Source organism: Peromyscus californicus, unplaced genomic scaffold, assembly GCF_007827085.1.
Source record: "Peromyscus californicus insignis strain IS unplaced genomic scaffold, ASM782708v3 Scaffold_6__1_contigs__length_162567912, whole genome shotgun sequence".
In the NCBI taxonomy this organism is placed as follows: Eukaryota; Metazoa; Chordata; class Mammalia; order Rodentia; family Cricetidae; genus Peromyscus; species Peromyscus californicus.
The window spans coordinates 158,482,100-158,501,505 of record NW_026294584.1 but is presented as its reverse complement, the minus strand read 5'-3'; the positions used below and the strand labels follow the sequence as shown (position 1 = coordinate 158,501,505).

The window sequence follows — 19,406 nt, the reverse complement described above, 5'->3', positions numbered from 1 at the left end:
CCTCTCTTCCCCTTCTCCCCTCCCCCTCTCCCTTCCCCTCCCCTCTCCCCTCCTCTCCATCTGTGACTCTGTGTGAGTCTTCAGATTCACCATGGTGAATCTGAAGTTTGAAATATTTTTTAATTTTAAACTTTTAAATCATATTAGGTTGTTTTCTTAAATAACAAAAATTGAGGGGGGATTGAGGACCTCTTGATATTAGATCTTTCTTGTCTCTGGAGGCTTTCCCAGACAGTCAGGCATGTGTGTTACCTATACTTTACCATTCAATTTTCGAGGCTCTTTACTGAAACAGTTAGGAGTGTGAGCAGAGCTGGGCAAGGCTCCTTTGGGTTTAAGATGATGTCATGCAGGTTTAGTTTTCTAAGACACTTTTGCGCTTTAGAATTTTACCACATAGAACTCAGAAAAAAAAATTGGGCATCTAATATATATGGAATATTAAAAGTTTTTATGAGATATTTGAAAAACATTAATTTTTCTTCAGGTAAAATTAATTGAATAACAAACTCAAATTAATTCAAAGTTAATTTGATAACAAACTGTGACTCTGGGATCTGTGTTTTATGACAAATATTTTTTTAATAAAAAACAAACCTTAAAATAATTCCCAGTGGACATTTGTATTTTAAATTTTATAATCAAACACATCTTTGTATCATTAAACGTTCCAGAGCATAAACAAAAGTAACACACCTTGAGGTAATATTCTACAACATTCAGGTAACTGTGAGTGTATGAGCATTTCCAGTGGGGGCACACCTGGGTCTGCAGTCCTGACTTTTCTGGCTTTACATCATAGGATAAGATCAGTTTGCCCATTAGTATTACCAACTCCTACAGCACGTACATGCATATGCCCTTCGGTAAAAGGGGCCCCAGGCCCACTAGCTGCCTTCTCCCTAATCTGCATGGGCCAGATTCAAGGGATTTACTGCAGAATCACCTTTGCCAACACTATTGAAGGATGGAAAAGGAACATGGTAGAAAATGCCTTCCCCATCTGGAGTCTTACAATAAGCTTTCCAAAACTAGACAAGTCACTTCAGATGCGCCTCTGTGGCATTCACAGACACGTCGCACACACTCTTAGCTTAGCGGGGCTCGTGTGGACCGTGGCATATGTTGACCATTCTCACCCTTTACTTGTTGCTTCCTAGACAACCCCGCCCTGTTCTGGTTCTCCAGGCACATCTCCCTCTGGGGCAGCATCTCCTTCAACCTGGCCGTGTTCATCAACCTGGCTGTGGCTCTCTTCTATCCATTTGGGGATGATGGTGATGAAGGCAAGTGATTCTGTTTCTGCACGTGATGACACCTGAGAAAGTCCAGATTCCATTCACCAACTCTCTGCAGCTTTAAAACCAAGACACGTAGTTCTCATTAAATAGTTTCTATATTTATTGCACGTATAGACATATTAAGTAGAGTAGACAGAAAACCGGCCAGTAGAAGTGCTGTTTTACAGAAAGCTCATATATAGCACAACTATTAGAGGTAAATACTGGAAAATGAAATGGCATGCTTGTGTTTCAACCTAACTGGTGTGGCGGAACGTGTTTTATATTGTCTTATCTCAATGATGTGAGTCTTATGCCCAAGCATTTTGATGAAATAGTAACAATTGCATTTTACTTTCTGTCTTGTCTGAGGGTTTTGTAATGAAGATATCTAAAATATACATTTTGATTCTATAATACTGTGTATTTATAATATTCATAATCTTAGTCTTAGAAATACACAGCATAAGACAGACTGTAATGGTGGATAATGAAGGATATTGACTATGAAATTGGTGTTGTTAAATTGGTAATGCATGAGTTTTTACAAAGGCCAAGATGGGGGAAATTCGATGTGAAGTGGGAAATTCCATAGAAATCGGGTGGGCCTTTCAGAAACATTTTGTTTAGGTTTGGCAAATTGCTTTGGAAAAATTGGTTACAGGTGTGGGATACATGTGAGAGTCACTTTAGAATGAGTTGGAGACCAAGATGAGAGAAATCAGCAAATAATAACCTCCGAGCACCCTCAGAGCACATTTGCTTGTAGGATGCTAGGTTGATGAGATGCTGTCAGCAGGGCACGTAGAATGGTGTCCTGACTGTTTAACAAAGAGTAGTTGTTACAAGGTAAATATTGTCACTGCAATCGAGGGCCGGGGCATAAGAGATGGTACCATAGCAGCAACAGACAGGAAGCAAATTTCAGATGAACTGGAGGCAAAGAGAAGAGATGGAGCCCGAGAGCAGCTTGTTTTCCTGTTCCTACGTCAGGGCCCACAGGTGTCAACGTCTTGTGTTGGCTTCGTCTTGGCTGCGGTTTGCGCTGGCACAGGCAGAGCTTGCTGTGTCTCGGAAAGCTCATCTGAGGCGGGATCTCAGACAGCAGGGCAGATGTGTGACTGCACAGCAGGAGAAAGGCAGCAAGCACACGTACGTCCACCGTGTGGGTGGAAGTGAGAACACCTTTCTCTCCCCTGGTCTGGGCTTCTCTGGTAATGAGACCTTGATACAGAGGGTGATACAAGACACTACTCTTGAGAGGAGAAGCTCCATCATAAAATGATAAATTCATGTCACCTGCACTCAGACCACTGGCGATACATGACAGAGTCCCAGTAAAGAGAGGCATAGAATCTTCCAGGTGGAGGCAGATCTGGAAATTGTCTAACACCATGCTTTCATTTGACTGACAAACAAGGAAAGCCCAGAGGAGACTGTCAGCCTCTGAAGGAAGCAGAGCCCCGGGCTTCATGGAGCCTGGCGACTGGGACAGATGCAGACACCACTCTTGAAAAGGCCTTCTGAGTCAATGGTAGTAGCAAGATGGATGTTCAGTCTTAGGCTATTAGAGTGTGGGTGTGCTTCCTAGAGGGAAGGCAGAGCATGAGAATGTGGGCAGTATAGAACCCCATGATGAGCCTGAGTCACACGATTACAGTTTGGGTGAGTTATCTCCTGACAACTTATGAATAAGGTTAAAGTCTTGATGGAGGTTAGTGCAATCTCAGCCTCAGCCATACACTGTGCATAGCTGGGAAGACTGAGGATATAGCACCACTTGGTAGATGCTCGTGGTTGTAAGATGGTCCAGGGAAGGAAACTGCTGAGTGATGGTGACAGTTCTCTATGCTGGAGTTTTTCAGTCAGGCTGAGCAACTGCTCTCCAGGCTTACTCTGAAATGGTCTGAAGATGGGTTGCATGAAAATGAAAATTATTCTAGGAAGTGCCTTGAAATGATGGGAACATACAAAATGATAGGGTCCAACTAGAAAGGTCTCCCAGCAGACAGGTCTGAGAAATTTTTGAGAAAAAATAATTGTCAACAGCAATACACTATAAGACACAGAACAAAACTAAGCCAAGGTCTGCAGGAAGAGTAAGAAGAGGGTGCTCTGTATGCTGGTGTCCAGTTAAGTGAGTTTAGAGTGATAGAAATTGCTTGTCACCATTTGGCCAGTTGTAGTCCTCAATGGATACTAAAAGGAAGGGGTAGCTATGAAGAAAAACACAAACATATCACGTTTTCAGTATCTACCCTTCATATACTTAACTAGTTACAGAGGGGAAAGGAGTAACTGTACCACAGAGAAGCCACTAAGTAATCATGAGTGAGACACAGCCACATCATGTGCCTCCTGTCACAATGGCCTGAGAAGAACATGTGGCAATGGACAGACGGGAATGAATGGAAGAAAATTTAGAACACCCCGAAGGAGAGACGTTGTACAAAGTGGCTGGCCAGTGCTCCACACGGCTACCAAGCTTACCAAAGACGAAGATTAGGAACTGTTCAAATGAAAAGACAGAGGGGTGGAGTAGATGACAGACAGTATTATTCCTGGTGTTAACTACCATGGTCCTCATCGTGCAAAGTTTTGATATTCAGATCTAGATGAAGGGTCTGCAGGATGGTTTTTCCATTATTTTTGCAACTATTGCTTGAGTCTTAAGGAGCTTTGAAGTAAAATTTAAAAAATGAAAAAGGGTTCTACCTATTCCTATGGTGGCATCATTTTGGACAGGGAAGGCAATCGTGAAATCACCTGGAAATTTCAGGCCAGAGATCGACCTCTGTTAACATGGGCCATACTTTCCCACCCTGGACCCTACTACAAGCCACTTTAGAGTCACAGAGCCATCATGGCAAGGGGCCAGCAGAGGCACGGGCTGTTCTTCCTTCAGGTACAGTGAATGGTGAGGTGTCCCTGGGCTCTTAGGAGTGTCTTGTGCTCAACGGTCTTGCTCACATGTGGGTTACAACGTTAGTTTAGAGAACAACATCCATCACTTGGGATGATGGCACAAAGGGATTCAAGGGAGATGTTGCCTCTCTGACGAGCACCCCGAGAGACAGCATCCACCTTGACTTCAGATGGAGACTCCCCTTTAACTGCCAGGCCTTTGTGGAGTCTGTTGATGCTAGGGCCTTCTCCAGCCATGCCAACTGACCTGACCCAGAAGACTAGTCAGTGAAGAATGTTTTTATCCCAAGATAGAATGTCATTTTAAAATATAGAGGGAGGTTTTTTTCTTTCACAATTTGAGTATAATTCTTCCTCACAGTCATTTTTGCTAAGGAAAGTAAGATTCTTCAAGGTGACTTCAATTCATTCAGTTTCACAAGCATTGATGGATACCACTGTGTGCTAGGGACCATGCTAGGCTGGGAGATGCTAAGATTAGTAAGCTGTTTCATCCTCAAGGATCTCATGATCTAGTTAAAGGACCAAGAAATGAGAAAAGCACAAGACCAAGGAGCAGCAAGGAATTTATGGACGAATGTCGACTTTGTCTGGACCTGGGTGTAGCTACCAGAGTCGAATGAGTCTGCACTGGAAGCCCAGGCCCAGAGGAGGATGAGGAGTGAGAAACAGCTGTGTTGGACAAGAAGCCATGAACAAATCAACCTGAGGCAGGGCTCTGAGACAAGAGTAGAACTGACTGTCTGAATTTTCTTTTACAAAAGACCTAAGATCTAAGATCTTGGAAAGTATACAGGAATTCCTAAAAAATACCTTCCCATTAAATATAATACAGGCTTATTATGAAAAATTAATAGAAACATGCAGAATATTAAGAGAAAGAGTTCCCACTTGGTGGGTAAGGATTGGCTATAGTGCTTTGTACTGCTTGGGTTTTGGTTATTTGTTTGTTTGAGAGACAGGGTCTCACTGAGTAGCCCAGGTTGACCTAGAATTCACTATGTAGTGCAGGCCAGCCTTGAACTCACAGCAGTCCTCCTGCTTCAGCTTCCTAAGTGTTTGGATACAGGCATGAGTCACCACACTGCTGAGAGCACCTGTCTCTGGAGTGCCGAGAGTTTTTATTGTTTTTCCAAAGCATGAATCATCAGGTCAGAGCTAACCTGATGGTTCTCACAGATGCTTACAGACTTCATCATCAGTTAACCACATTAAATAACTAACTGTTCATCTTCTTTTCTCATTCCACACAGATGAACCTAGCAGTAAGCTGCGTGCAAGGTCTCATGCTAGACAGTTCACAAGTTACTTGTAAAATTGACAAAACACCCAGAATTAGGTGCATGGCTGCACTTTCTGGTATATCAAAGGGAGAGCCCAGGAAGCTACCCATCTGAGGCAGAGTAAAGGTGATTAAATCATCTGGCACTGGTGACAATATTTGTCACCAGTATTTGTGCCAAATCTCAGCCTTCCAGAATATCATACCAGACTTTATTTATGAATCAGCTTGATGAGTCACATGATGGGCAGAACATTATGAAATGTTCCATGAAGATGTTGCTAATTTTAATGCATACTTAAAAGCAAAGCTAGGGGATGCTGGAGAGACATCTTAGCAATTAAGAGAATGCTTTGCTGTTATCTGAGCAGAGTTTGGGTCTTAGCACCACATAGAGTGGTACACAAATGCCTATAACCCACCCCAAGGAATCCAACATCTCCTTCTGGCCTCAGTCAGCCTACGTACACACGCGCGCGCGCGCGCACACACACACACACACACACACACACACACACACACACACACACACTTGTGCACATATATGAAGAACATATATAAAATAATTTTTTTAAAGAACAAAGCTGGGGGCTGAGCAAACGGCTTGGTCAGCAGAGGGACTGCCACACAAGGATGAGGACCTGACTTTGGATGTCCAGAGCCCATGTAGAAAGTCAGATGCATCTGTACCACCTGGGGATTAATAAATACTTAGTTACTTGCTCAGTATGAACTCCCTGAGCATATTTTGTCTACTTGATAAACAAGTATTGATATATTGCTGCAAGACACACTAGGGCTGCTCTGCACCCTTGTAGAGTTTGTGCTTTAATGGAGACTTGAGAGTCTACACACACAGTGGAATGTCAAAGGCTCGCTCCCTGTACCGATCTGGGAGAGCTGTCAAATCAAGGCAGATGGTGACTGGGCTTGCTGTTGCTAGGCAGAGCATAGATAAGCCAATATCAAAATAAATGCAAGGAGGCTATCCATTTTGATGATGAGGAAGATGAGCTCTCTCTTCCCAGTCGTTAAAAAATCATTTACATTTTTATTTATTTATTTATTTCATGTGTGTGGATGTTTTGCCTGCATGTATGTTCATGCACCATGTACATAGCTGGTGCCTGTGGAGGCCAGAGGAGCATGTTGGATACCCTAGGACTAGACTTACAGACAGCTGTGAGCCACTGTGGCATTGCTGGGAATTGATCTCCTAGGACTAGAGTTACAGACAGTTGTGAGCCACTGTGGCATTGCTGGGAATTGAATCTGGGTCCTCTGGAAGAGCAGCAAGTGCTCTTAACTATTGAGCCAGCTCTCCAGCTCCATGACCTTCTTTTAATCACTGTTTATTTGGAAGCTGTTATAGCATCAAAAATATTGCTATAATAAAATGCCTGATTCTGGGTATTTCATAAGGCAAATGTTTATTTAGTTCCCTGTTTTGGAAACTGGGAGTCCATGATCAGTTATCATGGTCTGTCCAATTCAAGTAGGGACTTTCTTGTCGGGGCCGCCAGCCTCCCAATAATGACACTGAGACTTATTATTAACTATGAAAGCTTGGCCTTTATCTTGGGCTTGTTCCCAACTAGCTCTTATAACTCAAATTAACATGCTTCTATTAATCTATATCCTGCCACTTGGCTTTTACCTCTCTCCCATTCTGTATTTCTGACTTGCTCTGCATCTCACTGGCATCTCCACCTTTCTTCTTCCCAGAGTTCTTCTCTCTCCTTGGAAATCTCGCCTATTCTCCCCTGCCTAGCTATTGACCATTCAGTTCTTTATTAAACCAATCAGAAGGCGCCTTAGGCAGAGACACATCCTTACAGTGTACAAAAAGATTATCCCATAACAATTGACTATCCTGAAATCAGTACACAAGTCTTCTGGAAATGTACTGAAGAGTAATGCATTCTGAAATGTTTCCTTGTAGTAGAGCATTGACTAGGTTGTTCTGAGATTCAGTGCACCATGGCTTTGTTTGCATTTAAGAGTTTAGTGTTTCCTATCTGTGTTTTTGGTGATGAGTAACCCCTCCATCTTTTCCAGGTACACTCTCCCCACTGTTCTCCGTCCTCCTGTGGATAGCAGTGGCCATCTGCACATCTGTGCTGTTTTTCTTCTCCAAACCTGTGGGTATCCGGCCATTCCTTGTGTCTGTCATGCTCAGATCAATATACACCATTGGTTTGGGGCCAACACTCATACTTCTTGGTGCTGCTAATGTAAGTACATTGCTTAACTTAGTATCTAATGGAATTTAGATGTACTAAGTATAAATATAGTTAACTATATGCTTTTATTCATGTTTATACAGTGAATTCTGGTTTGATATGAATATACATTAACTAGAGTATCATTTGTGCATGATTTAATTTAGAGAGAAAAACAAAAATATGAGTAACACATTGATTTAAGTAGCACTTGTGGTGTGACCCAGTTCTGATGTCCATTTCATCAGGTTTAATGTTCTTTCTGTAACAGACCTCCCATTACTCAAAAAAATGACCCAGTCGTTGTTAACATCTGAAAGTGGGTTCTAAATCATCCCAAAAGATTAAATTATGTTCAGTAGAATTTAAGAAGTACTTTCTATCAAATGACTTAGGAGTGGGGGAGAAAAGACTGCTAGACAAAAAATAAGGTCCAAAATTGGGCTCCTTTTATATGAGAAAATCCTATAAACTTATAAAAGGCATGGGTGAGTTTTTTTTTTCCACCAAACTTTAGTATATTAGAGCAAGAGAATGCCTTGTGACATGTTAGTTTTAAATGTAGAATGAACAAGCTGGAAGTATAATGCCAAGAAGCCAATGAAAGATTTGTAGAAGTAATTTAAACAAAAATAAAAATAAAATTTTGAATGGACTCTGTGACACTTTTAGACAAGGTATATCTGTAATGGATATGAAGAAAAGATAAATCATCAAACTGATGAAAAATGGTCAGAAATTTCATAAATGTTATTGTATCTACACAGTCAATATCTAAAGCACTGCCTGTAACTTCCAATGGGTTTCTAACTCAGTGTTCTATATTCTGGTGTCTTAGCTGGGATTATCTCCTATACTACCTTATATAGTTATTGAGAATAGTGATTGATAATTACATACCTGGGACATCACAGGGAGTCTGTAAGTATTTTTAATAAATAACTAATGAGTGAATGATTGGATGAGTGGCCAATATTTATTGGAAATAAATAAATTAGTTAACCAACTTTTAAGGACTACCAAGATGAGACAATATAATCAATTCTGTGTTTTCAGTGTTTCTGACCTTGATTTTATCATAATCTTCAAATGTTGGACAGTATTCCAAAGCTCCCAGTTGATTGAATATTCAAAACACCAAATTCTCAGTTACCACCAGTGAAGGAAAGTGTACAGAAGGAACATTTGTGAGTAGAGGGTTGTGAAAATTACCAAATAACTTCTCTGGGTTTCTTAGGGGCTGAGCTATCACATTAATTCATGAATCCAGTCCTTGCTCATCCCCATCTCCATGTTTCTGTGTGATCTGGCCCTTGTTCTTCCCCATCCCAATGGTGCTATGCAATTCATTCCTTCTAGCTCACTCCCATCTCCATTTCCCTCCATCCCATTCTTGGGATGACCTAAGATTGTACTCTTTGCTTTTAAAATAAGCTAATGTTGTTATATAATCAGCCAAAATAATTAGAGAATCATCATGAATGTGTATAAATTTGTCTACACCTCTGTGTTTGGCTCATTTCATTTCTCAAGAAAACATATTCAGCATGAAATCATATTATTTGAAAAAGTAGATGTTATTCATAAACTGATCATTGACTAAATGAGAAAAATCTAAGTTTAAGAAAGTAAAGAGCCTGGCAGAGTTGTGCCCAAAATAACAAACGTTCTCTGTACCTCTTACATAATATGATAGATGTCTAGAGCACTGAGAGGTAGACGGTGTACAGCTTGCTGTATAGAATTTATGTGTCATTTCCTGTTTCTTTCTATCTGTTTTTTTTTTTTTAATCTTTGGACCAAGAATATGTAGACAGGTAAGGAGTGACATTTGGATATTTGGGTGGAAGTGAACTGAACACATTCTTTTCCTGGCTCTTGGAGGACACTATAAAGTAATAATTTCCACGTGGTTTAGTGAGAATCTTTCCACCATAAAAATACTCTCTACCAAAGCCAAGTTTTTATTTAACTGTTTTATAAGAAAGTATCATGCATATAGACATGTCTGTCTTACTAATTCCATGAATTTTCCAGTGTTCCAATAGCATAAAACATGTTACTCAGCTAGACACTACCACCAGCCTGGGGTCATTTGACCAAAGAAAATCTTTTTAATTACTATAATTTGATACTACTGCAATGTCAGTAGAAAAGTTTATATTTATATATTTATAGTCGTGTTTGCTATCACAGATTAATAAAATTACCTTAGTGAATTACTATGTACTTTCCCTGTTCACATACGTTTATTACACAAGTGTCCTTGTTTATCTTTACTTATGAGACATCAAATAAGAACCTTAATTCTATTTGTGTACCTTAGTATTAATTATATATTATTAATAATACAAATTAATATACTAAATAATTTAATTTGTACATAGACATTTGCATTGTGTAGCAGGTGAGGCTGTCACTGCTGAAATAATAGGTATCAGAATAGAAAAAACAAAAGAAAACATTAGCCTGACAGTTTATCCATAACAAGAAATGGAATTTGAGACTTCAGATATAAATCAGCCAACCTCTGATTTCACCCTTCTTGTCAGTTGGAGTAAGGTGTGGACAACTGGGCTCCCCTCATCTGGCTGCTGAGATCAGTTGAGAATCCTGGTGTGGAAGATCCAGAAAAGAGCAGTAACTATTATATTGATACATTGGTGATAACATCTACCATTTACCAAGTATCTGATATGCAGATCACTAATTAATCAGAAAGTATTGCTGTAGCATGAATCTTTAAAAGTCTTATTAATAGAAAACTCGGGAGCCAGGTATTAGGGTGAATTCTGAAAAGCCAGAAAAGCAGAATAAGCCACAGCTAACCTCACTTCAATAACTTCTCAGCTGATCCTGTTTCCTCAAACTGGAAGCCTCTGAGTCCTCATCCAAATGGATCTCAGCTGAACTGCTGCTAAAAGCTAAAAGCTTAAAAAGACTCTAGTTCCTAGTCCTCACATCTTATATACCTTTCTGCTTCCTGCCATCACTTCCTGGGATTAAAGGCATGAGTCACCATGCCTGGCTGTTTCCATTGTGGCTTTGAACTCACAGAGATCCGGATGGATCTCTGCCTCCAAGTGATAGGATTAAAGGCATGTGTGCCACCATTTTCTGGCCTCTATGTCTAATATAGTGGCTGTTCTGTTCTCTGACCCCAGGTAAGTTTATTGGAGTGCACAATATATCAACCACATATTGCCACTACGATGTGTCTGCATCTTAGCTCACATGGTAGCTTGTCTCTAGACTCTGTTCCTCATAATGTTAAGTAGATATGAAAAGTCTCTTTTATGAGAAAGGAAATATAATAGAAGACTTCAGAATTTATCAGTTTCTAGTTTATTATGATAAAATTGAATTTATTTGTAAAGCTTGAAATTTGTCTACATTCAGCTAGATTTTCCTGTCACAGTTGTCTCAGAAAATTCAGTAATTTTGAGTGCTGCAAAGTACATCTTACACAGTTTTCTTCTCATGCACAGTGTGGCATCTTCAGCTAATGTTGGTATAAATTAACATTCTGAAATATACAGAGGCACATTCTATAAAACTAGGACCACAATGTTTGTTCACATTATTGAACATTTTTGCAAACCTCATTTATACAGATGTAGTATTTCCTGTTTTTAAAGAGATTTCTGATTCATTATATGAATGCTATATCCTCCTTAGCCACTCCATTTATCTTTGTGGCTTAGATTATTTGTAATAAAGAAGAACACAGTACATGTCAGTAAAGATATTCTTTTGATGCTAGGAACTGAACCTTGGACCTCATGCATACTAGGCACGTGCTCTACCACTGAGCCACACTCCCACAGAGTGTGGCTTCCACTTCCACAGAGAGATATCTTTTATCATCTTATAAAGACATCCTGCTTATACTGTTATCTTAGTTAGGGTTTTATTGCTGTAAAGAAACACCATAACCATGGTATCTCTTATAACAGAAAACATTTAATTGGGGCTGGCTTAGAATTCAGAGGTTTAGTCCATTATCATCATGGCAGAAGCATGGTGGCCTGCAGGCAAACATAGTGCTAGAGAAGGAGCTCAGAATTCTACATCTTGGTCCACAGGCAGCAGGAAGTGAATGTCACACTAGACCTGGCTTGAGCATTTGAGACCTCAGAGCCCACCCCTAGTGACACACTTCCTCCAACAAAGCCACACCTACTCCAACAAGGCCATACCCTCACTCCCTGTAAGCCTCTGGGGGCCATTTTTATTCAAACCACCACACTTACCCCCCTTTCTAATAATGTCTGGGAATCTGATAACTTAATGGTGCTAGCCTTTCTCACAGTTATTTTAATGTGAAATGGTAGAATTTGTTCTCCCTACTTTGCACAAAAGAAAAGCAAATAAGGTTTTAGTAGTGAGCTGGGCTGTTACAGTTACCACGGTGCTCAGCTGAATGGGGTGGGGTTCTTAGCTGTGTGTCTGTAGTTACGCAGGTGACCGAACGCCACTGTTAACTTGGAGACTGAGTTCTGCAATGCAGTCACTAAACACCTAAGTGTAGCTAGAGTTTTCCTGCCTGGCCCACAGTCAGGACAAATCTCTATCACCTGCCAGTCCCACAGCCGCTCAGACCCAACCAAGTAAACACAGAGACTTATATTGGTTACAAACTATGGCCATGGCAGGCTTCTTGCTAACTGTTCTTATAACTTAAATTGATCCATTTCCATTAATCTATACCTTGCCATGTGGCTCGTGGCTTACCGGCATCTTCACATGCTGTTTGTCATCGTGGCAGCTGGCAGTATCTCTGACTCAGCCTTCCACTTCCCAGCTTTATTCTCCTCCTTGTCCCACCTACACTTCCTGCCTAGCCAATGGCCAATCAGTGATTTATTTATTGACCAATCAGCAACACACTTGACATACAGAGCATCCCACAGCACCTAAGTTCTGTTACATAGTCTGAGCTGAACTTCCTTTCCTCTGATCTCTTTCAGAGACACATACACAATGTTTTGTTTAATATGGTCACCAGATGCCGCTGTTTCTGGCATACAGTTGTCAAAATACAAAGCTTCTCTGAGGCTGTGCTGAATGTCGTGGGTGCTGCTACTCACACTGCCTGTTTGTTATACTGTTCTGCTGAGAGTTTAAAAGACTTCAGGGTGATATTTGACTGTATGTAAATTTTGATCTATGTAGTGCCCTGAAGATTTTATCCTGCCTAAGGTATAACACCACCTACCTGGAGATTACTGAATTACATCATCTCATTTTTCAGTGAAAAGGTTGATTTCCACGGTTGATGAAAACATGGTGACGATGTTAGAGACCGTGAGTTTACCTGTCAATACATCAGCAGACAGTCTTTTGTTTTTCTACTTCACAATTTATTCTTGGAAAATAGGCCATATTTTCCCATAGTAATAACATGAATGAGGGCTAGATATTCTGCTCAGAGACAGAGTCCTCAATAAGCCCAAAGGACACTCAGCAGTGGTCCCTGGCACAAACGCCTTAAACACAAGGACCATTTCCATCTCTGAACTCTGTGTGAACACATGGAAAAGCCACAGCACCCATCAGCCTCACTCCACTTCCAGATGTCTCCAGAGCAGCAGTTCTCAACCTGTGGGTCACAACTCCTTTGGGAGTCAACTGGCCCTTTCACAGGGGTCACATATCAGATATCCTGTATATCTGATATTTACATTATGATTCATAACAGTAGCAAAACTACAGTTATGAAGTAGCAACAAAAGTAATGTCATGGTTGGGGGTCACTGCCATGAGGAACTGTATTAAAGGGTCACAGCATTAGGAAGGTTGAGAACCACTGCTCTAGAGAACAGAAGCATATGTACCCAGCTATAGGTCAAGGGTCATGCAATGCCATCTTGGCAAACAAGCAAAGCAAATCTCTTTTATTTTTCATGTTAGCATGACCAAGAAATGCATCTTGTCTTTTACACTCTGTAACTAAAATTTATTGATCATTTTGAGAATTTAGTTCAGTCTATTACTCTCCAATGTGCCTGATTTATAGTTTTCCTGTATATATTTTGTAACTCATCCTAGAAAATCAAGAAATGACACTCAATCCATATGTCTGCGTCATATAGCTTACCCTGTGAAGAGGTTTTTAGTTCTATTCTTGTATAACCCCCTTCTGTATCATGTTGATGAGCCTGGGTAGGCATGTCAAGGTTAGTTGGTAAGTTGTGTAATTTTGAACAGGGTCCCTCAAAAGCAATTCAGAGGAATGGCTGGATGTTGCTTTGCCAGACATTCGTCCTCACCCTTGTTCAGCTTGTTGCCGGACACAGGACCTTTGCTGTATGTTCATTGCTTGGGTTTTGAGCAGTTTTCTTTACTATCAGACTCGCTCTTGAGCAGTCACTCTGAAGTCTCCAACATGTCTTAGCTGTTCTGAGTGAGAACGTGAATGGCTGAACAGCAAAATAAGGTTCCTGCTTGACCACTGCTGGCATTGTCGACAAGAGTGTGAAAGGGGTTTGAGATTATTGATTATTGAGAGGATGGACAGCTAGTTGGGGAAATGGAGGAAGAGTCTGCCGTTAGTGGCTGTGTTGCTGGTCTGATTGGACCTTCATAACATGCAATCATTTCCAGGTTTTCATTTTTTCTGTATTGATTCAGACTTCAGGATGTTGATGGAACTCTCTCAAGTTTGATAACATGCATGTGTGTATATGTATGTAATATATATATGTGTGTGTGTATGAGCGTATAATATACATAATCAGTGTTGCAAAGAGCATCCTATTTTCCTGAAGGCACAAATATAAAAATGTACCTAAGGAACATTTGAAGAGTCATTGTAGTGTTGTCATCTGGGTTTCTGAGGGGTCTGTGAGGTAAGACCTCTTTATGGCAGGTTTTCAGAAACCATCAAGACTTCCCATGGCAAGAACTAGGTTGTCCAAGAATAAGGAAAAGCCAGATTTTCACCCCGTCTGTATTGGTGGCAGACTAGGGTCTGTCATTCTCTCTGGAGCTACAAAGGGAGCCAGTTCTGTGTTGGTTTACGTGTGCATTTGTGAACTGCCTGAGAAACAACAGAGGACACCGAGAAAGGAATCCGCAGACTCAGCAGCACTCATTCTTCACAGTCTTCTTCTGTAGACGACCTTGAAGCACTAAGATCCCACTTTCTCCTCCCTTTAGCTATGCAATAAAATCGTGTTCCTGGTGAGTTTTGTGGGAAACCGAGGCACATTCACCCGAGGTTATCGAGCGGTCATCCTGGACATGGCCTTTCTCTACCATGTGGCGTATGTCCTGGTTTGCATGCTTGGTCTCTTTGTTCACGAGTTCTTCTACAGCTTCCTGGTGAGTAGAGACAATTGCTGCTAAGCACATGATGCCCCCTCTTACACCTTAGCCTTTTGGTTGGTTGGTTTTGTTGTTTGTTTTATTTTCTTAGCAAGGCACAAATTACGTTGTTTTTGGAATTTCCTAGGAGAAGTATGGGTTATCATTTTTAATCTTTTCTCTGGGAAGTACATGGGTAATGGAGTTCTATTTGCTGCGAAGCAAGCAACCTCCTGCCCTCTTCTCTTGGCCCAGGCTTCATACGACAAGCTGCTTTGGGTTTTCAGCCAAATAATATTTACTCAATTCATTATCCAACTACGTAGGGGACAAATAAGGATGTATGGTCCTGTGTGCTAAAATCATTATCTTTGGTTTATAGTATCAAATGTTACATTAATCATTACAGTGACATGTAAGCAAAATGAGAAGGAACAAAAGCCACCCTAGCAAAAGGGTAATCTGTTTAAAGTATAGCTTCTTAGCTTATGTCTCCATCGTTAATGATGTCACCATCATTAGTTTATGATGTCACCACCATCTTTAGCTTATGTATGTTACCACCATTAGCTTTTGTCACAACCATTAGCTTATGTCACCACCGTTAGCTTATGTCACCATTGTTAGTTATGATGTCACCACCATCTTTAGCTTACATCACCACTGTTAGCTTGTGTCACCATCGTTAGTATATATCATCATGGCTAAGCTTAGCTATGTATCTTTAAATCTTTAGACAGTTTTTTTTTTCAGATTCTTTTGTTTTTGTTGAGAGATGAATTGCTTCACTGTGTAGCCCAGGCTGGCCCCTAACTCACAATCTTCCCACCTCAGCCTCCTGTGCTGGGGTGGTGCCTGCACATCACTACACCCAACCATACGTCCTTCTTAAAGATGCCCTCGCCCCAAAGGCCATCTTCCTTTCTCCATTTATACTGCTTTATAGTCACGAATGAGGAAAACAGTTGTATAAAAATATACGTTTAAATCTGTGAGTGGTGTTTGAATACAGGCACATGCATGCCACCGTGCACAGGCAGAAGTCGGAGGACCGGCTTGGGTGTCACTCATCACCCACCACCTTGTTTGAGGCAGTTTCTCATTTCATCACTATGAACGCTGTCTACGCTGGCCCCTACTGAGTTAAAATAAAATCTCTTTATGTCACCCTAAGTGGTTAAAAGGTTGAAGACGCCAGAACATTGACAGTCTAGAGGTTGAGTTTGTGACAATTAATTCATCTTTATTGAAGAATATTGACTTTGTTCCTAATAATAGCTGTACTTCCCAAGAGATAAACAGAGAGCAAAGTAGTGAATTTTTTAAGAATTTGACTCATCAAATGCCAGTATCCTAGAGACAGGCTCTGCACAGCAATGACTGGCCAGGCTGTGATTACAGTGCAACCCTTGGTCCACAGCAGACCGGGGCTTTTGAAAGGACACACACACCTAACTGGTCATTCTAGCCCAGCCAAGTTCTGGTTCTCATCTCCACATAAGAACACAACCACAAACCCTGGGTTTTCCAGTTTTGAAGATGGGATTCATTTTTAAACATTTTTGGACATTTCTGAAAATGAATGTGTAGCTAGAGTTTTCCTGCCTGGCCCACAATCAGGACAAATCTTTGTCACCCGCCAGTCCCACAGCTGCTCAGACCCAACCAAGTAAACACAGAGACTTATATTGCTTACAAACTGTATGGCCATGGCAGGCTTCTTGCTAACTGTTCTTATAGCTTAAATTAATCCATTTCTATAAATCTATACCTTGCCACGTGGTTTGTGGCTTACCGGCATCTTCACATTCTGTTTGTCATCATGGTGGCTGGCAGTGTCTCTCTCTCAGCCTTCCACTTCCCAGCTTTATTCTCCTCCTTGTCCCGCCTATACTTCCTGCCTGGCCACTGGCCAATCAGTGATTTATTTATTGACCAATCAGCAACACATTTGCCATACAGACCATCCCACAGCACTTCCCCTTTTCTAATTTTTTTTTTCAAAAAGGAAGGTTTTAACCTTAACAAAGTAAAATTACATATAATTTGGGAATTTGGGCGTAGCTTCTCTTACTCCTTCCTGCTGGAGGGGGGGCGCTGTATCTTATGGGGACACAAAGAAAATTTTAGGATTATGGAATAGTCCATGAGGCTGTATTGTCTGAGCCAGTTGCCTTCAAGCCATTCTGGATGTTGGATCATCTGGGCCTTGGTGTCATCAGAGACCTTTCAGGGGGTCTTGGCTGGTCAAACCTGATGTATCTTAATCTGCAACAAATCCATAGCCTCTTGCTTTCTGTGGAAACAAAAGCAGAGTCTCCTTTCCAAAGCAACACATCCTTACATCCAAATTTTGAAGTCAAGGTATCTTTAAAATATACATCTTGGCATAACTCAACAGCTTTTACAATCAAATGTTTTTCTGCAGTTAAAAATCCCAAGGACAACACAATCCAGATTCTCTGTGTAATATTCATCTTTACATGGCTTATTTTTTATATTAATTTTACTGTCTCCTTAAAGACTTTATTTTTTAAAACTATGTATTTGTTAATATAACTGTATATATCACCTTTTTTGTCTTTTTCAAGTCTACGTATCTTATACACACATTGTAAACTATTACATCTAAATCTGTCTCATTGTGAATCTATTGCTTTAAACTGCAGCAACTGTGGCTGCTGGCTCCACCCACCTCAGCTTCCCAACATGGCGGTGGTACGTTTTCCACCAGCTCTGGGAGCTATTGTGGGTCTATGCTTTTATCCAAGCAGTGTGTAGCCCAGAAACCTCTTTTTTTGTTTTGTACCAGCAAAGGCTAAATCCACCACGCAGCTTAATGTGCCACTTGCAGAGGCCTCATTCCTGCCATACTGCAGGTCGAGTGCACATGCCAGGAACCCACAAGTAGCTCAAACTGCCAGCTGCCGCTCATTTGAGAGAGATAATTAGGAAGCTGTTTTTAGCTCCATTTTAGAATCTTTTCTCAGGTTTTAGGTGGAAACTCTTGCCAACACATTGGGCGCCATTTTTAGCTAGAGTTTTCCTGCCTGGCCCACAGTCAGGACAAATCTTTGTCACCCGCCAGTTCCACAGCTGCTCAGACCCAACCAAGTAAACACAGAGACTTATATTGCTTACAAACTGTATGGCTGTGGCAGGCTTCTTCCTAACTGTTCTTACAGCTTAAATTAATCCATTTCCATTAATCTATACCTTGCCACGTGGTTTGTGGCTTACTGGCATCTTCACATGCTGTTTGTCATCATGGTGGCTGGCAGTGTCTCTCTCTCAGCCTTCCACTTCCTAGCTTTATTCTCCTCCTTGTCCCGCCTATACTTCCTGCCTGGCCACTGGCCAATGAGTGATTTATTTATTGACCAATCAGCAACACACTTGACATAGAGACCATCCCACAGCATGAATGTAACTTTATTTTTGTAACTACTTCTGTATAATAAAACATGTACTTGCTAATTCATAACTTCAGTTTTATAATGTAGCAATGGTTCCCAGCACTGGCTGCAGGTAGCAGACATGTGCTTGAGTTCTGGATTGCTGTGTAGATTTCCTATTAAAGACAGACTGGATAGTAACCCTTTAGAGGGAAGGAACTGGCAAAGCAGTTACCTTTTTTGTTTGTGGTTCTGCTTTCAAAAGTATAAGTATAAAGAAATGCAGATTTGTGTCCTCATTTGCATACTGGTTTAGTAAGGAAGAGTGTCTGCACTGTCCAAATATTTTAAATTCAAACATTTTCTATGGCACCAGACTCATAAAATTGTCCTCTTCATGTTGAGTCCCATAATTGAACAACAAATTTAATGAATTTTTCAACTGCCCCATAAACTACAGGTGCCTAATATTATAAATTTTCTAAATTCAAATGAAAGTGAGTGTCTAAGCCAACATGCACATCACATGCTGCTAGGGCTGTCTTCACTAAAATGATGTCTCCTTGTATTCTAGCTCGGCTGTTTGGGTTCATTTAAAAATGTTATTTGTTTGAAGGTTAATTTTTAATTGTTATTTCTGTAGCTCTTTGATTTGGTGTACAGAGAAGAGACCCTGCTGAACGTCATCAAAAGTGTCACACGGAATGGCCGCTCTATCATCCTGACAGCGGTCTTGGCTCTCATCCTGGTCTACCTGTTCTCCATCATCGGCTTTCTTTTCCTAAAGGATGACTTCACCATGGAAGTGGACAGACTGAAAAACAGAACGCCAGTTACAGGTAGCCATTCCATCCTCTGAGCTCCGCTGGTAGTTCTAACTTGTACACACCTTGTCTGGGGATTTCAGACAAGCAGGGATAGGGGAAAGTTTACTTTCACTCTTTTGAAATGTGGTCTTGTTTACTGCTCCTGTGGCTTGAGGGTGCAATGTCCT

The 19,406-nt window shown here is 40.9% G+C and overlaps 1 protein-coding gene across 3 annotated transcripts in view; it reads left to right on the top strand.

Annotated features, from left to right (window-relative positions):
- Itpr2 (inositol 1,4,5-trisphosphate receptor type 2) overlaps positions 1-19,406 on the top strand; it is a 436,608-nt gene that overhangs the window by 347,172 nt on the left and 70,030 nt on the right. For all 3 annotated transcript variants that reach the window (XM_052719262.1, XM_052719263.1, XM_052719264.1), the window contains 4 exons: positions 1,161-1,286; positions 7,546-7,721; positions 14,871-15,035; positions 19,056-19,251. In XM_052719262.1, coding sequence (XP_052575222.1) covers positions 1,161-1,286; positions 7,546-7,721; positions 14,871-15,035; positions 19,056-19,251 — 663 coding nt within the window. The remainder of the gene's footprint in view (positions 1-1,160; positions 1,287-7,545; positions 7,722-14,870; positions 15,036-19,055; positions 19,252-19,406) is intronic.